Below are 27,017 nucleotides of genomic sequence, written 5' to 3'. Positions count from 1 at the left end.
GGAGGAGGGGAAGGGGAAGAGGAAGAGGAAGGGGAAGAGGAAGAGGAAGAAGAACCAGTGCCTTTTTATAGTTTGTTGGTCTATACCTCAAGTAGCCTTGAGTTCAAATGTGCCTCAGACAACTACTGATAGGACAATTTTTAGCAAGTCTCCTAACCTCAGTTTCTTCAACTGTAGAATAGAAGATCATTTTATCTCAAGTTCTGAGAATCAGCTGATATAATATTTTAAAGTTTTTACACAATATCTGGGTGTTTCTCATTTGATCCTTACAATAATCCTGTAAAGTAGTCACTGTGATTATCCTCATTCTACAGGTGAGGAAGCTTCATCTGAGGGATTTTTAACAGAATTCAAACTTGAATCTCCCTGACTCCAAATTCAATGCTCTATCACTATACCACCTATTCTTGAGCATGCACAAAAGATGGATGCCTCCTGAGAATGTGGGGGAGAAACAGAAGTAGGAAGACATAATGAGCTAGGGCATATATGTGGATATAAAATAGCAGTGGTTAAATTGTTGGAAAAATATAGTTTAGCCTTTTGGTCTATTGCTACCTCTGTGTTATTTACAATAGACTACCAGCTTCTGGTTACCAAAGTTTTGAAGTTTTGTTTTGTTTTTTTAAGCCAGTTAACTTCTATAGTAGATTATTAGCATACAACTAAGTATTTGATTTACTTTTATAAAAACCATTCAGTTCTTCTTTAATGTTTCATTTTGACCAAAGAAAAGTACATTGTGAGATATTTATAGTACTTTTTTATGTCTATTTTTAACAGTAGATTGGGACTGGCAACTGATTTAGGGCAAAGGGGTTAAAAACAGGAAATGTGGTTTTTTAAGTGGGTAGTCTCTCCAGAGAGTTTCCAGAGTTTATGATTTCACCTAATGTCTGAAGAATACCATGTTTCAAAACAACATTCGGTAGAGTACCTTGAAATCAGCCTCACCTTAAAGGAGGAATATTTCCAATAATGGCAGGAAATAGCTCATGGAAATGGTTTGCCTTCTCCGTATAAGTTCAAATGATATATAGACCAGAAATGTTCTAGCAGTTGTTTTCTATAATCAAAGAGTAATGTTTTCCCCCAACTTTGTTGTTTTTTAAATGCAATCAAATTATCTATAAATTGGGTTTGAATTTTAATAATTTCCTTTAACCTTTTCCATTACTTAAAAACAAAAGTTACAATTTTCATGAAAGGTTTTTTTCATATGGCTTTTTTTTTTTTTACATTTTTAAACCCTTAACTTCTGTGCATTGGCTCCTAGGTGGAAGAGTGGTAAGGGTGGGCAATGGGGATCAAGTGACCTGCCCAGGGTCACACAGCTGGGAAGTATCTGAGGCCGGATTTGAACCTAGGACCTCCCTTCTCTAGGCCTGGCTCTCAATCCACTGAGCTACCCAGCTGCTCCTTCATATGGCTTTTTAAAAATGAAAAGAAAAAGATTTCCAGTAGCTCAGTCAGTCAGACATTTATTGAGTCACTCCTACTAGCTGCCAGGCACTGAGAATATAAAGAAAAAAGGAAATAGTCTGCCCTTAAGGAACTCAAATTCAATCAAGAAACAGGAAAACTAAGGTGTACATAGATGTTATATATGAAGTAGTTCCATGGTAATAGTGGAGATGGGGAGGGGTAGCAGCTAGGGAGACAAGAAAAGGCTTCATGCAGAAATCGCTACTAAATATGACTTTAATGTTAATGGTAAGTAGGAAGAGATCATAAACTATAGATGTACACACATGTTAAATGCATATCTCTTTTAAAGTGGCTATTCAGGACACTGAAAAGAGCCTGCCCTGTATCTTTCCCCTACTTACTAGTCACAGTATTGTTAATTAGTATTACATGATGAATTTAGGAAAGCAAGCATATTTGTTTTAATTGTTTACTACTTCACTGGAGCTGTGATATTATTTTTTTTTTATCCTGGGACTCCATTCAAGGAGCATAGGGCCACAACCAGTAGGCAATGGGACACATAGTCGCTCAGGGTCACCCAGCTGGGAAGTGTCTGAGCCCGGATTTGAACCTAGGACCTTTCGTCTCTAGGCCTGGCTCTCAATCCACTGAGCTAGCCCAGCTGCCCCTACTTTAGGTTGCAGTTTCTTTAGCAGATGTAGTTTTTACAGGGTGGGGTTGTTAGCCCCACGCCCAACCCTCCTCCTTTTTCATCTGGGCTAGGGACCGTCCTTGGCCCAGGAGTGGTAAGGGTGGGCGGTAGGGGTCAAGTGACTTGCCCAAGGTCACACAGCTGGAAGTGTCCGAGGCCGGACTTGAACCTAGGACCTCCAGTCTCTAGGCCTGGCTCTCAATCCACTGAGCCACTCAGCTGCCCCTAGCTGTGATATTATAGTTGTAGGTATTTCAATGGCTTATGGTTTGTTCTAAGTGAAAAATATAGGCTATAATCTTGAACAATTATGAATCCCACTTCGATGTCATCAACACAATGTAGATGTTCTCCACAAAGAGGAACATCTGGAGGACTACATTATCACTAGAAGATCAACCATCTCTAGTCAGGGTCAATAATCCAGAAAAGCTGAGGATATCTTTGGCAGTCTGGGGAAGCTTTTGAAACCCTACTAAGAATAATGTGTTTAAATGAAGAAAGTAACATGCCTAAGATTACAAAGGAAAACAGTTGTATTCAAATATAGTTGTCAAAAATGTTTAGATTTATTTTAATCCACAGACCCCAAGTTAAGAACTCCTCATCTAGATAGAAAATAGTTACTTTCATTTAAGTTGGGTTCATTAGGTGTTTTAGATAAGGCTGGTCAGATGGGGATTCTTCTCTTGACCTATAGAGTTATATCCCCATGTGGGTCTTTTATTAGTTGTTAGTAGATTATGTGATCAAGGAAAATAATGAAAGTAAAATAAAACTGATTGCTTCCCGAGAACTTGTAGATATAGTAAGAGAAAACAGTCAACAATTGATGAAAACAAAGCTGGTTTACTGGAATCCCACCATGAGAGGAGAAACCTACAAGTTGTTGCCCAGAGCAAAGACAAGCTTTGATGTCTCCATGGGGAATTTCCAAGGCAGAGCTGTCCTCTTTCATTCTTTAATACTAGATTATTGACTAGATGATGTGCTAAATAAATACTATGTGGGTAGTTTTGTGGTTTTTTTCCAAATAGGGTGACATTTTTATTTTTACAGTAAAGCAGGCACTTGCCTACAAATCTTTAGAAACTTTTTCTCATATTCATGTAAGTGAAAAATATAACAAATTATTGGGTTTTCCTTAAAAACTGGAGAGAGCTTCTAGAAGTAAGATTCTTACTACATTAGAAGACTATTCCTTATCACTAAGTCAGAAAAGCTTTTTTTTAATTTAGCCTTTCCTAATTACTATAGGTCAGAGCAATTACATTTTGCCTTTATTAGCAGTATCACTGATAGAGTGCTAGACTTAAAGCTTAAAAAGACCTAGTTTTAATTCTGACTTCTGATAGTTACTAGATGTGTAACCATGGACATGTCATGTAATTTCTCAAAACCTCAGTTTCCTCAGCAAAATGACACGATCTTGTAATAGCCACCCTACAGTTATTATAAGGTGCAAATAAGACAATGCATGTAAAGAATTCTGCAGAATTTTTAAATGCTTTATAAATGAGTTAGTTTTTATCTATAGCATAAATCACATAGTATAATAGAAAAGACACTTAATTCAGTGTTAAAAAACCTGATTTGAGTCTTATCTATTATTAGCTTTGATCAAATGAGATATTTATAAATTGCTTAGCACAGTACCTAGCACCTGCTGAGTGCTATGTAAATGCTTATTCCCTTCCCATCCCTTCTCTTCCTTTTGTGACATTGGGTAAGACACTTAATCTCTAAAGGCCTCAATTTTCCCTGTCACAAAAGAATGTTAATAATGCTTACACTACCTTCTTCAAAAGTGTGTTGTAAAAGTCAAATGAGATAATAAATACTTTTTCAGAGCACAATAGAGCTAATAGAACACACTCATACTGGGGTGTGTGTGTGTGTGTGTGTGTGTGTGTGTGTGTGTGTGTGTGTGTGTAGTCTTTTCCTTTCTTTTGAAAGTGCAATGTTTATATGAACAAAAATGATATATAACTGTAGCTTTTCAAAGTATCTCATTCTTTTGAATAAAACTTATGCTAGATTATAGTGCAGTTGAAAGGATTTGAAACTGGTTAAATGGCCAGTCCTTCAGCATAACTGAAGAGAGGTGACTAGTGGAATACTCCAAGGATGTATCCTTGCTCCTATTCTTTTTTATTCTTTTATCAGTAACTTGGAGGAAGGAATGTCAGATTTGTGGATGGCACAAAACCTGGAAATATAGCTAACATTCAGTAAGAGTTAAGATTCCTTAAGTTCCCTACATTCTTCTTCCATTTCTCAGTTCAAACCTTGCTTCTTACTTTACTAAGAAATTTGAGACCATTTGACATTGAGTTCTCAGCTTCTTTACCTCAGAATGCCTTTATATCATCTCCTACACCTTCCTTTCTTCCAGCTTCTGAAAAGGAAGTAGCCCTTCTTTTAGCCAAGGCCAGACACTCAACATGTGAACTGGCCCTATTACCTGTATCCTGCGTTCTCCAGCCAATGCATCTTCAGTAATCCTTTTCCCTGAATTTGTCCAATTCTGCCTATCAGCTCTTTCCTTCTCTCTCTTTAAATATGCCCTGATTGCCCCCATCCTTTGATAAATAAAAAATAAAGGTTGAATGACCTGACCCTGTCAGCCATCTCCCCAAGCTATTATTGTTCCATATCTCGATGCCTCTTTTTCTCCAAACACCCTGAAAAATCTGTATATGCTCACTGATTCAATTTCCTCTCTTCCTCCTCATTCCTCAACTCTTTGCAGTCCAGCTTCCATCTATATCATGTCAATGAGACTTCCTTGGTCAGAGTTGCCAGCGATATCTTAATTTCCAGATTGGGTGGTCTTTTCTCAGACCTAATCCTTGTTGACTTACCTGCTTCAGTTGATATTTTTAACCATTTTCCCATCTGAATTTTCACATCCCTACTCTCTCCTGGTTCTCCTCCTACTTATCTTACCACTCTTATCAGTCTACTTTGTTGACTCATCAGCCATATTACACACCCCCTCCCAAAACTGTAGGAGTTTCCCAAGGTTCTGTCATGAGTTCTGTTTTCTTTTTTCTCTTTTTCCCTTGGTAACCTCACCAGCTCTCAAGAGTTTAACTGTTTCTATTCAGATTATTCACAGATCTATACATCCTGCCCTAGCCTGTCCCCTGAACTTCAGTCTTTCAATACCAGTTGCCTACAGAACATTTCATACAGAAGACAGCTAGATGGTGCAGTGAACAGAGAGCTGGGCCTGTAGTCAGAAACAAATGACCCTAACTTTAACCCTCAAACACTGTGTGATCCTGGGCTAGTCACTTAACCTTCATCTGCCTTAGTTTCTTAATCTGTAAAATGGGCATAACAGTATCTATTCCCAAGGTTGTTTTGAGGATAAATTAGATATTCTAATGTTTTTAGTTACTTAACATGCAGCCTGGCAGGTCTATTCATTCATTCATTTATTTATATATTTGTTTATTTATTTGTTTGTTAAGCCTGGTAGGTGCTTAATAAGTGCTTGTTTCTTCGCTTTTTCCTTCCAATCAAGTTGTCCCAGAGACATTTTAACATGTCCAAAATTAAACCTGTTATCTTACCCCCTAAATCAAAGGCTCTTAATCATAACCTTTTTCTGTGTGTGTCATAGACTCCTTTGCCATTCTGGCAAATTCCAGAATGCTAAAGGACCCTTCTCAGAATTATATTTGTAAATGTATAGAATACATAGGACTGCAAAGGAAACCATTTTAGTGAAATACTACTGTTATCTAATTTTTTTAAAACCCTTACCTTCCTGCCTTGGAGCCAATACACAGTATTGGTGTACAGACCAAGGCAGAAGAGTGGTAAGGGCTAGGCATTAGGCGTTAAGTAACTTGCCCAGTCACACAGATTTGAACCTAGCACCTCCCGTCTTGAGGTCTGGCTCTCAATCCACTGAGCTACCCAACTGCCCTCCTAATCATTTAAAAAAAGAAAGAAAGAAACGTCATGGATTCTACTCTAAACCTTTCTTTTCCAAACTTACCTATTTCTGTCAAAGACATCATCATCATCCTTCCTGTCTCCCAGGCATTATCCTGACCACCTCAATTAGGATTCTGTATCTACATATTTTGTTTCATTACCCATTTTACATACTTTAGAAGCAGAGGGGAAAGAAATGAAGGAAAAAACTGCTAGAGACCAGGTTAATAGGTAACTCATTGATAGGATTTCTGAACCAGAACTGTCCTTAAATGGTAAGTCTCCTCCCCTCTGCATTTGAAAGGAAAGCCCAGAGAATTGAAGTGATGTGTGCTACAGTCCACAGTTTACTATTGGTAGCTGAAATTAGATCCCAGGTTTTCTATCAGTAATCTAATGTACTGTCCTCTCTCACTGAGCATGCTGACTCTTTGCATCCTTCAAGATAGCTATTTGTAATAGAATAGGGGGAATGAAATTCTTAAGTTAGTTTAAGAATCTTGAGTTTTCAGGCTTCTTTTAGTCCCTATAAGCCCAAACTCTAAACTCTATAAGCCTAAAGTCATAAACTTTCCACTGCTGTTCAGTCTTATCCCTCCTTTATCATCTCTCTCATTTTTAAAAAGGCTTACAAAATAGTATTTTTGTAAATTATTTGAACTTTTAGTAAAAATTTATTTATAGTATTAAAACCTGTGCGTTGTTAACAACTCTAGTATTTTCCTACTTTGATAAATTTATTTCGACCACACTTTAGGCTTTTTATTTTATATCCACTTCACCATCTTGCATATGGAGAAATTCTTTAGACAAACATTCCATTTATTGTATGAACTTCAACAAATTGAAACAGCTCTTCTCCTAAAGCTAAATGCTTTAAGATTGTGTGATTATTAAGATGTGTTGTATTTTAAAAACCTATATCCAACTATTTTTTATGAAGTATAGCCACATGTACTAAGGGACAGAGTGGAAGTGATCTTTGACCATTCATACAGATAAGCTTACAAAACCATAAAAATATATTATTTAGAGAATGACAGCATTTCACTAAGCTGTCTTTTGTTTTCCATGATTTAAAATTTTCATTGAACCCTTCCTGACCTATTTCATGGTTTGACAAGGAACTCTATGTCTAATCATCCTGAGTACCACAAGTTATTTCCCTTCTCTTTTCCCATTGAATGTACTTATAATAGATATAATTATAGGTATAATAGTTTAAATTGTTTTGAGAAGGATATAGGTAGCATGTATTTCCTTTTTTTTATCTTTTCATTTCCAAGAAACTGTAAAATATAAAACAGAATTATTGCTTGGCCAAGGTTAAAACTAATTTTATCCATCTATAATATATTTTAAAAAATTTAAAACTTGTGGTTTTTCTAAAATTAGGAAGCTTACCTTTTTTCCAAGTTTCTGACAGCTCAGCTATGGTTTTTTGGATTGAAAGTATGCTATAATTCTGTCTTTACTATTCACTGATTTGTCTTTAGAATATAATTCATTAAGCAATATAAAATTTATCTTGTCTTACAGAATCTTTTTGTTTTCTAAACCAGTACTAGTGATGGGTTCCTACCAGTAAATGTTTTTCATTTCAGGGTCAGAGTAGGAGTTTAGTTTGTAGAGTTATTATCAGTAAGAAGCACTTCACACAATTTGAAAGCATGTGACATTCAATTGCTTAATTTTAGTTTTAATTTTTGGTTTTTTAGTCAGCTTTTTAGAAACTTGTTAAGACATCTGATTCTTGAGCAGTATTTTAAAACTCAAACCAGTTAAGCCTGTTACTACATTTCTAGTTATTGCTCTATGGCTTTAGGACAGGTCATTTAACCTTATGCCTCAGATTTCACATCTGTAACTTGAAGTTAATACATGTACAACATACCTAATCTTATTATTTTGGAGAAAGAATTTTTGAGACTTGAAATGTTACAAAAATGTAAGCACTTGCTATTTAAACACCAAGCAAAATTGTTCTATAATAGCATTATTGATCATATTAGCCAAACGCCACCACCTATTTATAATGCTTTTTATGAAAGCACTGCTCCCTCTAATGTCATCTTACCCAATACCGTGTTTTAATAGAATCAAAGGAGGTTAGACAAGGTAGATGTTCATATACTTTTGTTGTATATAATAGGATTGACAGAGGAGTCACCAAAAAACCCTTTGACCTTAAATTACATGTGAATGTTACATTGAGACTTGAATTGGGGAAGATATTATTAAATTTTTAATGCTGAATTTAGTTTATAATAATTAGGATTTCATTTTTGGGAAGATAAACAATCAGACTTGACTTTCATGAAGATTACAATTAGACTGTCTTGGTGTCAATAGTTTGTAAAATGAAAACATCTCTAGTAATTTTCCATTTTTGTTTCATTTATGGACCTCCTCTCTTTCATCAACCTCAAATAAGGTCATTATCTTATATTTCACAGTTGTCTGCTAGGAAGAAATAGTGGAATCCTGGGTCCTACTTCGTATACTGTCCTCTGTCTCCATTGCTCTTTAAATAAAATGGGAATAATAATAATACCTGGATACTCTCTAACTTGAAAAATACTGTGATGTATGTTTAATGCGTGAATAAGGTCTAAGGGTTTTGGGTGGATCCTCAAGGAAAATTTATTGAAAGACATGCATAGGAATAGCATAGGATAAGAAATGTGGAGAGAAAGAAAACCTGTATTAATCATATCAGCTACATCAAAGGATCAAATTACAGTAGAAAACTTATGAAACAGCTCCTCAGAAGAAAAGCAATATGCTAGTTTGAAATTTAGGTATCACCTCTTTTAGAAGAATCTAAGGCTATTCATAGGTTAAACTGTAACAGATGCCAAACCTAAGGGTTTTTATAGTTCCTTCAGGAACACATCAACAGCCTCTGATGGTGGTCATCATGACCATGAATATAATAGCTCACATTTCTTTAAGTGTTACCCAGATTATGGGCAATCTTTTTGAAACAAAACTGATAGATCTCTCTAACTTGGAATAGATTAGTAGCTCTATTTTTACTATTAATAGTGGAAATTATTTTAAATTAGTCTTCCAGTTCAGATGGAGGTATTTGTTTTGGTGTTACCCTTAGACTTAAATGAACTGGTCCCTTAAAGGTTTTTTCATGATAAGTTTATTTGGATTACTACCCATGTGAGCCCTAAAGGATATGCCGAACCTTATTTATTATGAAAGCCATAGTATGCTACATATCTAGAATATCAGCACATTGCTAGGGGAAGTTTTCCTCTTTAAAATAAGAAGAGAAATAATAAACATGAATCCAGCATTATAAATATTATAATATTTCTATTTTAAACATTCTTGTAACAGTTTTGCAATTGTGAACTCTAAGAGTACAGGGAGAAATTATTTTTCCTCCCAGCAGACTTCTCCTATAAAATTATAAATTGTCTTATAATCACATGCTAGAGTTTTTCCTAAAATTGGTGTCATAATATGAAAATTACTATCCCTAAGAACTTGATTTTGGCAAAGAAAAAATTTAGCACTCAAGAACAATAAGATAGGTCAACACATAAATTAATCCTATAGGTCTGACCATGCTACTCCTCTCTTCATGTAGCTTCAGTGGCTCCTTATGACATCTATGATAATAATACAAACTCCATTCGGAATTTAAATTTAATCTGGCACCAGCCACTCTTTCTATATGGATTTCATAGTATTCCCTTTCATTCATTCTATATACCACTTAAACTGGCTCATTTGTTCACTATTTACTATTTTTCACCTCCAGCCTCTGTTCTTTTGCTTAGGCCAATGACGGTGAACCTTTTAGAGACAGGGACCCAAACTGCAACCTTCATGTAGCATGTGAGCCACCCCTGCCTTACCCCAGACTGGGGAGAGAGGAAGCACTCCCATGGGGCTGCTAGGCCCAATGTGATGGGAGAGATATCCTCAGGTGCATGGAGAGGGGAAGGGGAGCAGACCCCTCCAGCATGCTCTGACATGGTTCATTTACATGGGCTTAGGCTGTTTTCTTCCCACAGACCTCCTCTCCCCACATTACTAGAGCATTCTCTTCACCACCCCTCTCTTAGAATCCTTAGTTTCTTTAAGACTTACCTCCTCTAGGAGGCCTTTCTTGAACATCAGTCCCCTCATCTCCTGATGTGAGTACTGTCCCCCTCCCTAAATTACTTCATATTTACCTTGCATATATTTTGTATTTACTTATTCCTATGCATGTTCCTTCTCTCTAGTAAAAGAATAAGCATGTAAGAGAATAGAATATACATATTTAATAAATGCTTGTGAAATTTAATAACTACATTATTTTGTCATTAGCCTGTTAATAACAAAGCTGTAGCATAGTCATATTTTATATAGTAATCAAATGCATTTAGAATATATACAAACCACATAAAAAGAACATTATTAATGTCAGTTTTGAAGCAAACTGACTAGAAAAGTTATGCAGAAGCCTTAAGCAGACAAAAAGATGAAAACATTATGATGGGAACTCCTGGTTTTTTTAACGTTTATCTGTAAGGAAATGTTCCTTTCACCATTTGGTTGTAAAAAGGAAATACATTGTGGTGGTATGACTTTCTCTTTCTCTGTAAGTAACTTAAAGGTAACAAAAGACCAGATAGCCTGTTGTACAAAAGTACAGTAACAGAGAAAATTTGCAACTTGTATTTTGATGTATGCTTTTTTTCCTTCTCTATTTTGATTTTAGGTGTCAGGAATTATTTAAAAGAAGCATTGGTTAATATAATAGCTGTACATGCAGAGGTAAGCGATCTTTAAGTGTTTATTTATAATTAATATGAACATGTAAAAAAGCCTACTCACCTTTACTGTCCTTTTCCAACTTCCTTCAAATATAGATGTGTGTATAGAGGTATATAGATATAGATGTACATGTTACATTAAATTTTGGACTTGCTTTTATGGGTGCAGTTTTTTTTCAGTCATAGTTCTATGTCTGTGTTTTGTCCTATTAGTAGTCAAACTTGCTTTCCTTAGTTTAAAATTTTCCCCTTCTAAATGATAAGATTATTTTTTATTTAAAAAAAGGAAGGGAAGTAAGGGATTGAAAAAAGTTTTCCTTTTTCAAAAAATTAAATTTAAAAAACCCACATAACTTACTTTGGAAAATTCACTAACCTCTTTTTAGCCAGTATGCAAATAAAAGTTACTTATGCGGTCACATACCCTCCTCTAACAGTTGGAATCCCTAAAGGGTAGAGACAATTTAGAAGCATTAAAAAAAAAAATTACACACATTTCTTGGTTCAAGAAAATAGACTGAAATCCAAGGGCAAATGTTTAATATCTTCTGTCATTGGTAGGCCAATGTGACCCAGAATCACAAGCTATAATTGTTGCTTTGAATTCATTTTTTTTTAATGCCCTCCACTTAAAACATTACTTTCAGAAATTATGAGTTAACATCCATGTCAAGAGGACACATTCTCTTCTTAGGAGGCTCAAAAGAGAAACAAAAATAGTCTTGTAGTATAACTTGTCAATGCAAAGACCACAGCCACCGCCACCACCTACTCTACTACCTGTTTTCATTCAATGATTTCACAATCTAGACCCACAGTTTTGCCAACACATCACCTTAGAAGAGACTATGACACCACAAGCTTTTACAGGCAACATCACTAGATGAATGATATGGGGAAAAGAAGTTATTGTGTGTTGTGATCATTCTTTGTAATAATGTGTCTTCAATATTATAAACACACAAAATACTTAATAATTTCAGTTACTATAATCTCATTAATCTGCATACTACTTCCCTTGATACAAATCACACTTCCTTGTCTTTTCATCCTGGATGAAAATCCTCTCATATATCCTCCAAAGAGTAAATATTTGGGATATACAACCCCAGCTACTTCCAGCACACTTTTAAAGTCACTTACAAATTTAATATAATGCAGAACAGGATAATTAATAATAAGATTGAATTGTGATCATCAAACTTCTCTTAGTCCTATGAAATGAGAGTTTTCTAATAAATAACCCCTATAGTTTCTTCCAGTTAGACCTTTAAAATTCTGAGGCTTTAGGGGAAGTAAAAGAGTAGCTTGTTACTTTCCTGAATTGATTATTACAATCTAACTCCAAATTTTATTCACTTTTCTGGTAGCCCAAATTAAAATAGCAAAATTTTCCTAGAACTAAACTCAAAATTTTATTATGGAAGCACACGTGTAAGAGGCATTGAACAATTATATTTTCATATACTCTTTTGCAGAAGACAAAGGATATATTGACTCTTTATAAAGCCAGAGATAAAAGCTAGGAAGAGGGTATGGCTGAAACCTATTGCTTTATCTATGGATAGAATATATGGATAGATATATAACAGGATCAGTGCTCCTTTAATCAGTGGTCTAGAATATCAGTACCTTAAATTGCCCTCAAAAAACTGAATTGACAGTAATCCAGTACATGCCAAAGGTTTCCTTGAAACACCTGATATATAAGAGACATAACATCGGGAAATATTAACTAGGTCCTATAACATATGTTCCTATATTGGTAGCTCACCAAAAATTAAGATCTTAACTTAGCTTCCTGAAGAAAAGTCTTCACAAAGTTATGGCTTAAAGTTTGACCTCAGTATTTCTAAAGGATTTATATAAAGATTTCTTGAAAATTTGGGGGAAAAAAGGTTTTGTTTTTTTTGTTTTTGTATTTTGCAAAACCATGCCAAATCAGCATCCTCTGTATGAGAAGCCATATAATAAACTCTTTGCATTCATTCAGTGCCAGGAAAAAGTTAGGCCCTACTGCCAAACTTGTATTCTCCCTTTTAATCAAACAGTAAGACATATACAACACCATTTGCTTCTCTTTTTTGCCTTAGCTACCAAGAAGATAAAGGCTAAATTCAGTATGCAGCTGCAGTCTGGTGTGCCTGCTAACACTTATCTTCCTGCCCTTTTTAACTTGTTTTCTGTTTTCAACTGGGTAGGATTTTTAAAAATTCTTTTAACTTTACAAGTTAAGTCAAATCATTTTTGGAAATAGGAAAATTATAATCCCTAAATGAATTATATTTCTAAATTGTGTTCACTTAACATACTTTTCAGTCATTTTTAAAGTTTTGTATTTCAGAGAATATAATTTAAAGTTCAAATCTTTATCTTTATTTTGTTCATAGTAGTACCCAGGAGAGACCTCAAACTATATTACAAATGTAGTAATCATCAAAACAGTTTGGCACTAGATAAGAAATAGAGCAGCTAGATGGCAAAGCAGATAAAGTAATAGGCCTGTAGTAAGGCAGATATCTTCCTAGTTCAATTCTGGTCTCAGACTCATAATAGCTATGTGTCTCTGGGCAAGTTACTTAACCCTATTTGCCTCAGGTTCCTCATCTGTAAAATAAACTGGAGAAGGAAATAACAAACCACTCCAGGATTTCTAACCTCTAACGAGGTCAGGAGGAGTTGAACACAACTGAAATGCAAAAGAAATGGAGTGGTTGATCATTGGAATATATTAGGTACACAATATACAGTAGCAAATGACGAGTAGGCATAGTATTGATAGACCCCAAAAATCTTAACTATTGAGGCAAGAATTCAATATTTGACAAAAACCTGAGAAAACTGGAAAGTAGTCTGGAAGAAACCAAGTATTGAGCAACATCTCACACTTTATATACCAAGATAAGGTCAAAACAGTACACATGATTTAGGCATATAGAGTGATTCATAAACAAATTAGGGGAAAGTGAAAGAAATGACCTGTCATATTTATGGTCACTTTTTGACCAAACAATAGATAAAGAGGCTCATGGGAAGTAAAATAAATAATTTTGATTACATAAAATTAAAAAGTTTTGCCATAAACAAGACCAAGGTTGCCAAAATTAGAAGAATGCAGGGGCTAGGATGTGGTAGGGAGTTGGGGATGGTGAGGGATTGCATCAAGTTTCTCTGACAAAGGTCTCAGTGCTTTTTGTGGTGGCAAAGATTTGGAAACTGAATAGATGCCTATCAAATAAAGAATGACTGAACAGATTATAGTATGCGAATATGATAGTGCGCTATTATATTATAAAATATGATGTTTCAGAAAAACTTGGGAAGATTTGTATGAATGGATGCAAAGTAAAGTGAGCAGAACCAGGAGAACAATCTTTTTAGTAACAGCAATATTGTAAAGATAAATAATTGTGAAATTAGCACCTTTGATCAGTACAATGATCCACCATAACTTTAGCAGACTCAAAATGTAAAATTCTGTCCACCTCCAAATAGAGAATTGATGATCTCCGAGTGCAGACTAAAGCATATTTTTTTTCCTTTCTTTATTTTTCTTGCTTTTTTTTCAGAATATACCTAAGACAGAAATATATTTTACATGACTTCTTATATATAATGGGTATAAGATTTCTTGCCTTCTCAGTGGGTGGAGAAGGGGGTAGAGAAAGGGAAAGAATTTGGAACCAAAAGTAAAAATGAAATTTAGATAACTATATGGATAGCTAGATTAAATAAAATAAAAGGGACCCAGTAGACCCTTGAGGTACAGGAGTTTCATTAATTTTTTTCTTTTTGCAAAACTTCAAATAAACAGCATATTTAATATCATGTTCTTGTTTGAAACATTCCACAAGGTGTTCACCATCTCTAAGGAATTAGTGCCTCGTGTATTGTCTAAAATAGTGGAAGCTGTTTCTGAAGAGCTAAGTAGACTGATGCAGTGTGTTTCATCTTTCAGCAAAAATGGAGCTTTGCAGGTACTTAACTGTTCTATTTCCACATCCAGATGTACAAGTTAGGGGAAATGTATTTGTGCTGGAACAGAAAAGCAAGGAAAAAAGCAAAGAATGATGCTTCATTTCTATTCTGTATTCCATCTCAGTATTTTACTAGCATTAATTCACTCATGTAGAGTGTCTCTGTAGATTTGTGTGTGTGCACGCGTGTGTGTGTGTACATGTTGTCTGCATCACATGTCTTATTCAAGGTGCCCAGTGAATCTTGACTTGATAAACATGAAGATTTCTTTGTTTTTCATTTAGATCCCCTAAATAGAGTTTAAATTTGAGGGTAAATGTGCCTCATGCTCAAGTCGGGGATATTATTATCTTTCCTGGTGAGAGAGCTCTTCTCTTAGAGAATCACTAATTCCTAAGCCTTAGGAAAAAAGTCATGTCAGCTTGGGAAAGTCAAATACTGTCCTAATTTTTGTCATTCTATTAGAAGAATTTAATTAATAGAATTCTACTATCAAAGCTTTATTTCTTTGATTTGAGCCAAAAAAGCTTTGTCTTATGTTAAAATTCAAATATCCATGAGAGATACCCATTAAAATCTCAGTGTGAATTAATATATCAGAATCTTTCATGAGAACAAGATTTTGGTCAGGGAAGGAAAGCATGAAAATATTAAGCAACATGGAGAAATTTGTAGAGAATATATTCAGAATTATACTGAGCTGGCCCTGCTTACTTTTGTCCAGGGACCTGGACTTGAATCCCAACTCTGTTGTTTACTCGTGACCTGGCCTTAAGAGCAGGCCCCCTCAACTTCTCTGGGCCTCAGTGTCCTTATCTCTAAAATGAGAGGATTAGACTAGGTGCTCTCTAAGGTCTCATCCATCTTTAAACCTATAATCTTCTGATCAGCCTTCTGAATCTATATTTCCCTTACTTCCTCCCTAGCAAATCTGTATGGCTGATAACAGAGTATTTGAAATTTAGCAAATTAGTGGAATTTTAACATCTCTGTTAGAGAATGTATTTTTATTAAACTTACACTAAGAATAGCTTATATTGTTGGCATATTTTATAGGTTAAAATGTATATTTAGAATTCAAATTAAAAAAATTTTAAACCCTTACCTTCCATCTGGGAATCAATACTGTGTATTGGTTCCAAGGCAGAAAAGCAGTAAGGGCTAGGCAAAGGGGGTTAAGTGACTTCCTCAGGGTCACATGGCTAGGAAGTGTCTAGGACCCCTCATCTCCAGACCTGGCTTTCAATCCACTGAGCCACCCAGCTGCCCCTTCAAATTAAAATTAAGAATTTTTAGTATACAAAAAAATCTGCTTTTGAGAGCAATTTTGGTTTTACAAATATCTAGCTAAAAGTTTTACCTTATTCTCTGTTTATATTGTTTAAAAGTTCTTTCTTTATATCCTTTTTGTGCATATACTGTAACATAAATGATAGAAATGGCAATTGGCACTCATATTTGTTCAAGTTGCCTGTCTTCATTTGGAATTCTAAAGCACTAAAAACTGAAACTAGACAATTGCTTTCCAAAAGGAAAAGGTTTCTTTAAAAACATATACAATGTTAGCAGCCTAATTTTTTCTTAGCAATAAATTCTAAGAACCTTACGATTACCTTAACTCAAGCTTAGAAAACCTGGCCATGTCTCAGAAATTGTTCTGTGTATATAGAATAAGCTCCTTGAGGACAGGGACTATTTCTTTGAAATGCTCTGGTCTAGCACTTTGCACACACACTACTTTCCTGCACTGACTTCAGAATCTGAGAGGGCACCTACTAAGTGCAATGGCTAAGTTGTACTAAGATACTGCACCACCATGTTCTGACTTGGAATTTTAAACTTTGAGTTATCTTTAGAGATTAAAGTCCATACGTCTGAAAGGTCATAGGTGTGAGGAAGTTAAGTTAACCTACTTCCTCATATGTGGAGGAGGGGAGAAATCAGTAGCCCTGGTTCACAGTTTCCTGCTTCTCACAGTTATGTGTTTTGTTTTGGTTTTAATACCAACATACAATGAATACATATAGCAGAAAAATCACTCCACAGTTATATTTTTTAAGCATCAGAGAGATAAGTGGCATCTTAAGGAGATTTGTTAATCCAGCCTTCAAGCGGGAAAAGAACACTAAATGGTTCTTCTTTGCAACCAAAGGAAAGGTTACCCAAGGAGTTTTCTTTGGTCTTCTGCAGATCTTATCATTTGTAGGTTACCTTACTGATGGATATGTAAGAATAATCAATACTTAGTAAGCCTACAATCATTCCTACAAATGTCTGCTTACAAAGTATAGAATTGAGGGAACTTTAAATCCACTAATAAACCTATTATGTGAAAGGATGTTAATTTAGTTTGTAAGATTGAGTGCTTTTTCCTCATGTCCTTTATGTTTGATAAAAAACATTTTCATGTTATTACTTTTGTCCATATCCTGACCTTAGGCAAGACTTGAAATCTGTGCTCTGAGAGATACTGTGGCAGTTTACCTAACACCTGAAAGCAAGTAAGATACTCTCTTTTCTTGTTCAGAATTGATCAAATGAAATGTTATATTAGTAGTTAATTTTATTTTGCTCCTAATTGAAATCCTTACTAAAGATAGCCAAGCATCCAGAATAAGCCTTCCTTGATAGCCTAATGCAGCAATGGGCAAACTATTCCCCATGGACCAGATCCAGGCCATAGTTTGCCCATCACTGGAAAGCATTGGATTGTTTTTGGCTTTGTTCAATTGCAAATCTGGAGTTCTTAAAGATTTTTCTTTTAGGGCAAAAAAATTAAGAGCGAAAAGTTTAATATTTTTTCTTTTAACATCCTTTACCTGATCACAGGATCACTAGTGAAGTAGCAGAACATTCTTCATTTTATAGAGCTTTCATGACAAAAAGAAAATAGAAAATGAATCTAAAACCCTATTCATATGAGACCCTGAAGGACTTTTCATGGGTTGCAGACACTGTCAACTGAAAGGAGGAGCCTTGTGGTTTGTCTGTAAAATCCTTGTAGTGGAAAATGATATTCATATTTAACCTATTAAAATAAAAGTCAGGCTTTACTACTATTGTAAATAAACTAAATATTTTTGTATAGATTACTATATATCATGTATATTATATAGATTAAATATAGATTAAATTTTTCCTGTTTTTCATTGTTAACATATGAAATATTACCTTTTGATTGTTGATGTGCCTGATAAGACCAATAACTTATTCATATATCGTTGTTGTTGTTGTTGTTGTTGTTTTAATTTTGAGACCAGGTCTTCCCGTCTTGTCCAGGGTAAAAGTACAGAAGCCACTCATGAGCCAAATCTCACTACTGATTGGCTGGTTCACCACACTTTAGGCATATTGGTCCCCTACCTCCATCCCTTCTACCAAAGGCTCAGCATTTTGGTTTCAGACTTGGTGTAGATAACTGATCAATTTTAGTACTACTATAGCTCAGAACTCTTGAATCCAAATTATCCTCCAGAAACAGGGATTATAGGCTTGCTCTGCCATATTTGGTTATAAATTTCTATTTATAAGAATCTATTTTTCTGCCTATAGGTGACTCCTAAACTCCCAGGTTGTTATTCTTGAAAGAATTTTGCTTGGTATAAAATAGTGTTTCAATCTTCCAAATTAATTTTCTAGTGTTGTATTTTACCTGTTTGTCTCAACTATATTTCTGCCCCTTAATATTCCTCCATAAATAAGTAAATAAGTCGTTACTAACAAATATTTAAGAATTTACTATGTGTCAAGCACTATACTAAGCCCTAGGGACAAAAACAAAAAGAAAGACATGAAAGAGGAAGCAATAATACTGCCAGAATTTGTAATAGTTCATGTTTATGTGGGGCTTTACAGTTGCAAAGGAATTTTTATATCTTCCTATTTGGAACACAACCTTCCTATTTGGCTTATAAACGATATCATTCTCATTTTACAGATGATCAGCCTAAAGCCCAATGATCCCAATTAACATTGTCATGAAGCTAATATGCCACAGATTTGAGCTCAGGTTTCTTAATTGCAAGTTCAGGGTCCTCTCCATTATACCAAACTACCTAAAGAAAGCCAGTATTTATTTATTTATTTGTTTGTTTGTTTGTTGTGTTTATGGCTACGTGTGACTACACAATTTGCCTGTGTAGTTTTCACACTACTGTGCATATTGCTTATACCTGTAACTATTAGGTGCCTTGGATATCATTCTCAAGAGGAATATGGTCTTCATTTATTTTTATTTTATAGTTTTATTATATATAAAATGGTATATAATTTTTATTTCTATATAATTTTGTTTACTTAGTTATATATCTTATAATGCATATATAACATAATAAAAATCAAACTTTTCTCCCTTAAGTTAATTATATGTAACATAATACTAATAATAATAAATTTGATTATTAAAAAATTAATTCACTTTATGGCATATAAACTTAATTTAAAAGCTTTTGCACTTTTAATTGTCTTAGGTGAACCTTTTTCAACAGTAAGAATTTTCATTGATCGTAGATACAGGATTGAATACTGGACTTGGAGTCTGGAAGACCAGAGTTCAGATCTGGCCTCAGATGCTTATTCCCTCCAGGCAAATGACTTCACTTTTCTTTGCCTTCATTTCTTCATTTATAAAGTACTAAGACAGTATGGTATAATGGGTAAAACATTAGAATTAGAACCTAGAGAAGAACCGAGCTCAAATCTGATCTCTGACAAATCTAACTTGAAAATTTCACTAAGCTTCTCTGGGCCTCAGTCATTAAAATAAGGAAAGTGGACTAGATAGCCTCAAAAGTCCCTTCCAAATTCTATTATCCCTATCAAATTCTATAATCCTATGATTTATGACCTGATTCATATTTGAGCCAAAAAAGATTGGCTTCTATGCAGGCCTACATTTAATATAGCTCCAATTATATGCAAATCAATATTTTTATATTCTCAAAAAAGGGAAATTCATAAAATTATGAAGTAGGAGGGAAGCTTAGAGATAATCTAAAGAGACTTCCTTATTTTACAGGCATTAGGATTAGAACCAAGAGAAGAGCTGAGCTCAAATCTGATTTCTTACAAATCTAACTCAGGAATTTTTTCCTACCTTACAAATAACATGAATCCTTAATGTAGTTTAAGATAATTTCCTTTCATCCTAGCTTTTAGGGAAGGGGGAAAGAGGGAAAAAGTATGGGGGGGGAGACAATAAAAGACAGAAAAAAGAAGAGAGAGAGAGGGAGAGAGAGAGGGGGGCTGGGGGAGGGAGGGAGAAGGAAGGAGGGAGGGAGGGAGGGGCAGGCCAATGCCTAGAACTATTTTATTATTTTATCCTGAACACCTTTATTAAACTGTATCTTAACTTTTTATGAGAGAAATGATCACTTTATTCATCTCTATAGCTTCCATCTGAAGCCTAGAACTGACCATTATTAGAATGTCTGGTATTAAACAGGAAAGCATGATTATTGCCTGTTCTGTATGGTATAAACCTTGAGGCCAGCCCACAACGTGTTTCATTTTTCTGACTCATGGTTAGCCTAGAATCAACATCTTAGAGTTGGAAGAGACTAGTAACCATCTAACCCACTACCCAAGAGATGAATCTCTTCTCTATGGTTTATGGACAAATGATTAACTATTCTTGAATACCTGCAGTGATGAGATGTCTCCTATCTTCACTGAACATCCTGGAAAGCACAAGGCACATCCAAACCCTGCTATTTATCAGCTTTGAGATGTGGAACAAGTTAATTCACTTCTTGAGGCTTCAGTTTCTTCATTTCTAAAATTGGAATTCTAATCATTGTACCACCCACTTCATGGGATGTAACAATGTGTCAGTTAAAGCACTTTGTTCCTAAGAAGCCCTGTGTCAATTTAAGGTAGGGTTAGCCATTCATAAATGACTCTGTTGATTAGAAAGATACTGAGCCAAAAACTGCTTATGACTTTGCTCCTAACTGTGCCTTCTGAAATGACAGAAATCTTGCCCCTTAGTCATGTGGCTGCTGTACAAGAGATGAGGCCCCCAGTGCCCCCAGATTCTTCTCCAGGCTGTGCATCACTGCCTCCTTCAACAGATCCTTGCGAGCTTGTTCTCCAACAGGCCCTCAGATTTTGTCCTGCAATGTTGTCACCTAAGCAGCCGCTTTCTGTATTTGTGTCATTCTCTTTTACTCCCCAGGAGTGTTTTGCATTTGTCCTCCTGACCACTTCTCCTTTTCACCAGCCACTTTGAGTTCTAATTCTATATTTGAAGGAGCCAGTCATTTCCTCACCTCAATTCCCTCCCTCCTGATCACTTCTGCTCAATATGATCTGCAAATGTGATGAGTTCAAAGTGTCTCTCACCATTTAGGTTACTGATGAATATTTGACACCCCAGGCATATCATTAGCCCTGCAGATAGTTATGAAGCCTCAGTGAAGTACTCCTCACTGACCCATGATCCACTTGTGAACCTGCATAAGTGATAACAGGCTTCAATATTTTTCACTTCATTTTCCCTAGAGTCATATGACCCTAGTCAGACCTCCCTGGTGCTTAGTTTTCTCATCCATAAAATGAGCAGTTGGTCCAAATGGCCTCCAAGTTCTCTTCCATCTCTATCTCAATTCATGATCCTTTCCTCAACAAACTTATGATTCTGTGAACTGCCTCACCCTTTAAGCAAAAAAATTAGTGGGGCATGATTTCCATATCATTTACGAGTGTCACCAGCTTTTCTTCATTTCATTAAAAAAAGACTAATATGAAGAGGAGTGCAGAGAACCAGGAATAGTGGTAGTGATTAAAGAAATCAAAAGAATGAGAGTATACACAATAAATGAAAGAAAAAAAGAAAGCAGTAATATTTCTTGGGGAGATAGCTGTGCTAATAAATAAGCATGATGCCATTTCTACCAAATGATTTCCTAACTTCAGCACCATTGACTCTGAAATTTTCTATTCCTCTAAAAAGATTTGGTTTCCTTATCTTCATCTTCAATTCAAGAACTAGTCTAAAATACAGTTTCCCAGCTTTATTAATGAGGTTGCGAAATAAGCCATTCTCAGATGTTGTTCAGTTGTTTCAGTCATATCCAACTCACCATGACCCCACTTGAGGTTTTCTTGGCAAAGATACTGAATTGGCTTGCCATTTCCTTCTACAGCTCACTTAGAGAAACTGAGGCAAATAGGGTTAAGTGACTTATCCAGAATCACATAGCTAGTAAGTGTCTGAAGTCAGATTTGAATTAAGGTTTTCCTGATTCTAGGCCTGGCACTATATCCATTGTGCGACCTGACTGCCCTTAGATATATTGTCCTGAATTAGTGCTTAACTTTTAAAATGCTGTTTTCATAACTATGTAATACCATTTTCTTAACTAGAACAAAATCTCTTGAAGTCAGGAAGTGTTTTATATATCTGTATATTCCCCTAGCACTGAAGCACAGACTAGGTTTATCGTAAGACCTTAGTCATCACTCTCATTTATCTTCCCAATTTTTCCTCTACCACTTGCATTTCTTTAACTCTTCCAGGAATTATTGTTGGGTTTGTAACCAATTGTAGATATTTTCACCTTGTTGTCTTCTTTTAAGTTTATATCTTAAGTCTTTCCTGCCACCGTAGTAGCCTTTTATGGTCAAGTTCTTTTTTGTTTGTTTGTTAACTTTATGTTAAATTAGGCACTGTTCACCCCAGGGGGTGGCAGGCAGTATCCCAAACGTCAGGCTTTTTCCACACTGCTCTTTCCAGAACTAGTTATGGAAGTCTACAAGTTGCAGTGCTTCCAAAGTGGTGAAATCTGGGACAAGGCATGATAACTTTTCTCATGGTCTGTAAGCACTAGCGCTCTTCTCTGCCCTGGAACTGTGACCCAATAGAGTTGCCAATCAATTCAACTGTACCTCGTAATATCTTTCTGACTAGTTCTCTGAGCCACATACCATCTCTGGACTGAGAGTTCCTGAAGTTACTGCTGTACTTGCTTCTCCCAAAGCCTTCCACTGGTGCTTCCACTGCATTTACTCCAGGCTAACCCTTGCCCCAGTGTCATAGGCTTCGCTTTTACACCTTTGAAGTTATCATAGGCTAAAAAAATGCCTCTCTCCAAACTTTTGTTGGTTCTGATGCCCCAGATTTTGATTTGAGATGTAATTTTAAAATTATTTGGAAAAAAATGTTGGGAGTGTTCAACTGGAGGATTGCTGTCTCTAATCCACCATTGTGATTTTGCTGGCTCAATAGATTTTGATCACCCAAGATCACTGCCACACAGTAATGAGGCTCTGAGTGGGATTTTGATAAAGGACCTTTATCAAATATGGAAATTATTTTTATTTTGCTCAGTGTTCCTATATCTCCCCAGCCTTCCACAAATTAGCAATGAATTGGCAACTCATGGAGTGGAACTATCCATAAACCTAAGATTCTGAGATGCAAATCAGGTCCTATGAATTTGAATGGAACATATCTAACATATTTCATTTTTATTCTTGAGATTTCCCTCCAGTTTAGCTTTCAGTTTCCCACCTCCCAATTTCTCTGTTCATTGTTAACTATTTTGTTTAAAACACTAGGTTTTAATAGATAATAAGTATCTCTGTCTTCTTTTTTTTGTTTGTTGTGAGATTTCTCTCTTCTTTAATAAAGCATTTTCCTTTATTTTCTCTCTTTCTTGTTATATAGTCTTCAGTCCTTTTTCCTTATATCTTTTCTAAGTTGAATTTCATTTCTAAACTCTCTTCTCCAAGGCATCAACAGTTCTTAGTTTTCGTTCTGAGTGATCTGGCCTGTTTTACTTTGGTAATATTCCCATTTGTTTGTCAACAGCTTCACAATTCTTTATTATCAAGATGTCCCAAAAATATACATATATTATTCTAGCCTGTTCAGAGCAATGTAAAAATGCTTTGGATTTCATGTTGTTAATTTTTATGCTTCAGATCTAGTTTTAAACAAGCTTTGGAAGCCCTACCTCAACTCTCAAGTGGAGCAGATAAAAAGTGAGTTTTGAATTTGGTCTTGTTTTTAATAAAACTGCCAAGACTTTTGAGTGTTGTGCTAGTTATTATAGACCAATCCTACTTTAATGGTCTGAATTATGGTAGAATATTATGTAATTTCCAAATGTTACTTATTCATTCTGTCTGTTGAGAGTATTATTATTACAAGTAATTGCTATATTATAAATTAAATTGTCAGTTGTCATTAAATACAAATCAAAATTTTCTAGAGTAATTGCTAGTACGCATTGCTAGTACACAGTAATTGCTGTAGGCACTTAATAAATGTTACTGATTATTAGTTTTTTTAATTGTGTGTCATCTTAAATGTACATGAGATATTTATCAGATTACAGAATATAATAGAACTTTTCTTCTATGCTTGGGGCGGGAGGATTTTGAAATTAGCCATTTTTCTAATTGTTAGTGACAGTACTGGGAAATCTAAAAGCTTATGCCAGAATACTATTATCTGAATACATTTTTTAAAAAAGATATCATTTAGATAAATGCAAAATGGAGCTTACAACGAAATATAAAGCACTGTGAGTTTTCTCACTCTGTGAACAGATCATTAATTTAAAGTATCCTTTACATCGAAAAGAAAAGAGCATTAGTTATTTTTAATTCATCCAAATGTCAACAGCATAGCCAAATGTAGGTAAGTGTCAGTATTAAAGACAGGTGGTAAATCATAACATATTTTGTGCCCTCTAAAATAAATGCATCTTTACAGAAGCAGAATGCTTTCATATTTATCCTCCAAAAATATAAACTTAGGAAAAGTATAAGAGAAAAATAAGATATTGAAGAAGAGCAGGCTCTTGCTTTTTTTTCTGATGTTTTAATCAGCACACAACTTCGTAAATTTTGTTGAGATATACTATTAATTCTCCCAAGTTGAACTTGAATGCTTCTGACCCAACAGAGCATCTAGAAGAGGTGAATCTCTTAATTGCCTAAGCTACTTCCACAGTTCAAATCACAGAAACATAAATTTTTGCTTCTTTATCACATCAAAAATGTTTTGCCTAAAGTTATGTAATTATTGATAGAATTAAAACTAAAACCTCATTCGACTGACATAATTTTTCTCTTCTAATTCTTTTTGCTCCCCCACTTGTCTTCAAAAAGTAGAACGAACAAAATGCTAAAGGACTGGTTCTAGAAGCAAATAATCTGGGACGATATATTTGCCCCCATTAGATTATTTCCATGAGTGTTACTAAGTAGTCTATGATAAACTTTCCATCTACCTTTAAAAAAAAAACCATCACAAACCAAAGCAGTGCAACTGGTTTCATTGAAATGTTTTCTCATGCAGCTTCCCTTCTGTCCAATTTTGAAGCTTTTCTTCTCCCTTATAGGTTACTGGAAGAGCTCCTGAACAAGTTTAAAAGCAGGATGCACTTGCAGCTCACCTGTTTCCAAGCCTCTGCCTCCCCCATGTTGAAAACGTAGAATCACATCAAAGATGAGCCAAGAAAAGGCCAAGAGACAAGACTCTTCTGTTTAAGATACTTGGAGTTTAAGTGTTTGGATAGTTGGACAAATTATCTGATTGGCACCTTGGTGAGACCCTGGCATGTGTTAGCCTTTAAAACAAAAGGAATCATTTGAAATGCCCAAGTAGTGTTTGCTTAGTCATCTCCGTTGGTTTGGGTCCCATCAAAATGTTAAAAATACCTTTTCAAAATAGACTTTTCCTAGCCATGTGTGGGATAGAAAATGTTGGATGAATTATCTTTTTAGTGAATGTACTTTTTAATTGAAATGAACTGTATTTGTGCTCTGTATTTCTCAGTGTCTCCTTTTCAAAACTTTAAGTATCCAGAACTTTCATGAGAGGAAAAGAAATTGGACAGGTTACATTTAGACACTTTAAAAGATTTAATCGTTTTAAGCTACCCAGCTGCACTTGAAAGCTTTATTTTATACAGATGGCTCTATAACATAATTCAAGTATGTGTTAGCAAAGATTGTAGGCTGCATAAAAATTGTCACATTTTGAATATATTTCATATCATTGTCTGTAATCCAAAATACCCATGAATATAATTAGCATTTTGTTGTCTGATTTTTCTTTTTCATAGTACTAAAGACTAACATCTCATCAGTGTCACTTTCTCTTTCTGACTTTATTCTAAAATTGAATTGTGTGTGTGCCTAGTCCTTAAGGACTTTAATTAATAGCTAATGGAATCTCAGTGGCCAAGTCCCTTTAGGTAACCTTTATTCCTTTATCCTCTTCAATGTCGTTGAAAATTGCTCTCTTCCTAAAGAACACAGAAGAGCCTGCATGGCAGAAGGCAAACAGTACTGCTATTGGCCATCCTTTACTCATTTTCTCTGTTCCTTTTCCTCTTTCCTGCAGTAGTTTATTTTATTCTATGCAACACCACTGATCCCTTGCCTCAGTGGTAGGATGTGTGCTGGCTTGGCACTCTGGGTTTCTGTGGATTCAGAGTAAAATCATCAGTTTCAGAATACAAAGACTTGTAAATGATCATTTGTACCAGTTGTTCCACATTCTGTAGTGACTTATAGATTACAGGAAAAAGGTCATAAGTGACCCAGAGAAGTGACAAACTAATTCTGAGTAAGCTCTGGCCTTTAGCCTACCTAACTTCATCTGAAAGTTTACTTCAGAATATTTCAGTAATCTTCATTTGTAGTCAATTTATCAAGATTTTCAAAAATCCCAATTGAAGCTACAGAAAGTTTTTAAAGTACTGAACATTATTCACATCTCAGTACATTATTCACGTCAATAGTACAAATAGATTTAAAGACCAGTTGCCCATATACATTATTAATGATATGAAACAGATAAAATGCCATTGTATTTGTTCATTTGGTATTTGTGGGAAAACAACTGTAATAACTGGAAGTGAAAGTTTGATCCTTTAGAAATGTGGCTCATAAGATATATTAAGCAATTATAGGGAACATTTTCACTTTTCTTTTTATGTACCCTATTGTGGCTATGTATTAAATTACGAAAATGCAATCCTAGCTGTTTCTGTTATTTTAATTGACTGTTACAGTTCATTGAACCTATAAAGAAACTGTCTTCAATATAAGGTGGCATTTAATTTTCTTCTTCCTAAATTTCTATCTGCTTATATGAAGTAAATCAAATAAATTTTTTGATGAATTTAACTTAGCGTTCATATATATATATATATATATAT

General features: G+C 35.0%; 1 protein-coding gene across 1 annotated transcript in view; it reads left to right on the top strand.

Moving 5' to 3' along the window:
* The window catches only part of EXOC2 (exocyst complex component 2), a 217,412-nt gene extending 190,579 nt beyond the window's left edge, over positions 1–26,833 (top strand). The window contains exons 24-28 of the mRNA XM_044668235.1: positions 10,806–10,861; positions 14,715–14,837; positions 17,278–17,339; positions 23,764–23,823; positions 25,191–26,833. Of these exons, the coding sequence (XP_044524170.1) occupies positions 10,806–10,861; positions 14,715–14,837; positions 17,278–17,339; positions 23,764–23,823; positions 25,191–25,284 (395 nt within the window). The 3' untranslated portion in view covers positions 25,285–26,833. The remainder of the gene's footprint in view (positions 1–10,805; positions 10,862–14,714; positions 14,838–17,277; positions 17,340–23,763; positions 23,824–25,190) is intronic.
* Positions 26,834–27,017: the final 184 nt, after the last annotated feature.

Source organism: Gracilinanus agilis, chromosome 1 (genome assembly GCF_016433145.1).
Source record: "Gracilinanus agilis isolate LMUSP501 chromosome 1, AgileGrace, whole genome shotgun sequence".
Classification (NCBI taxonomy): domain Eukaryota; kingdom Metazoa; phylum Chordata; class Mammalia; order Didelphimorphia; family Didelphidae; genus Gracilinanus; species Gracilinanus agilis.
This window is presented reverse-complemented; position numbering and strand designations above follow the sequence as displayed.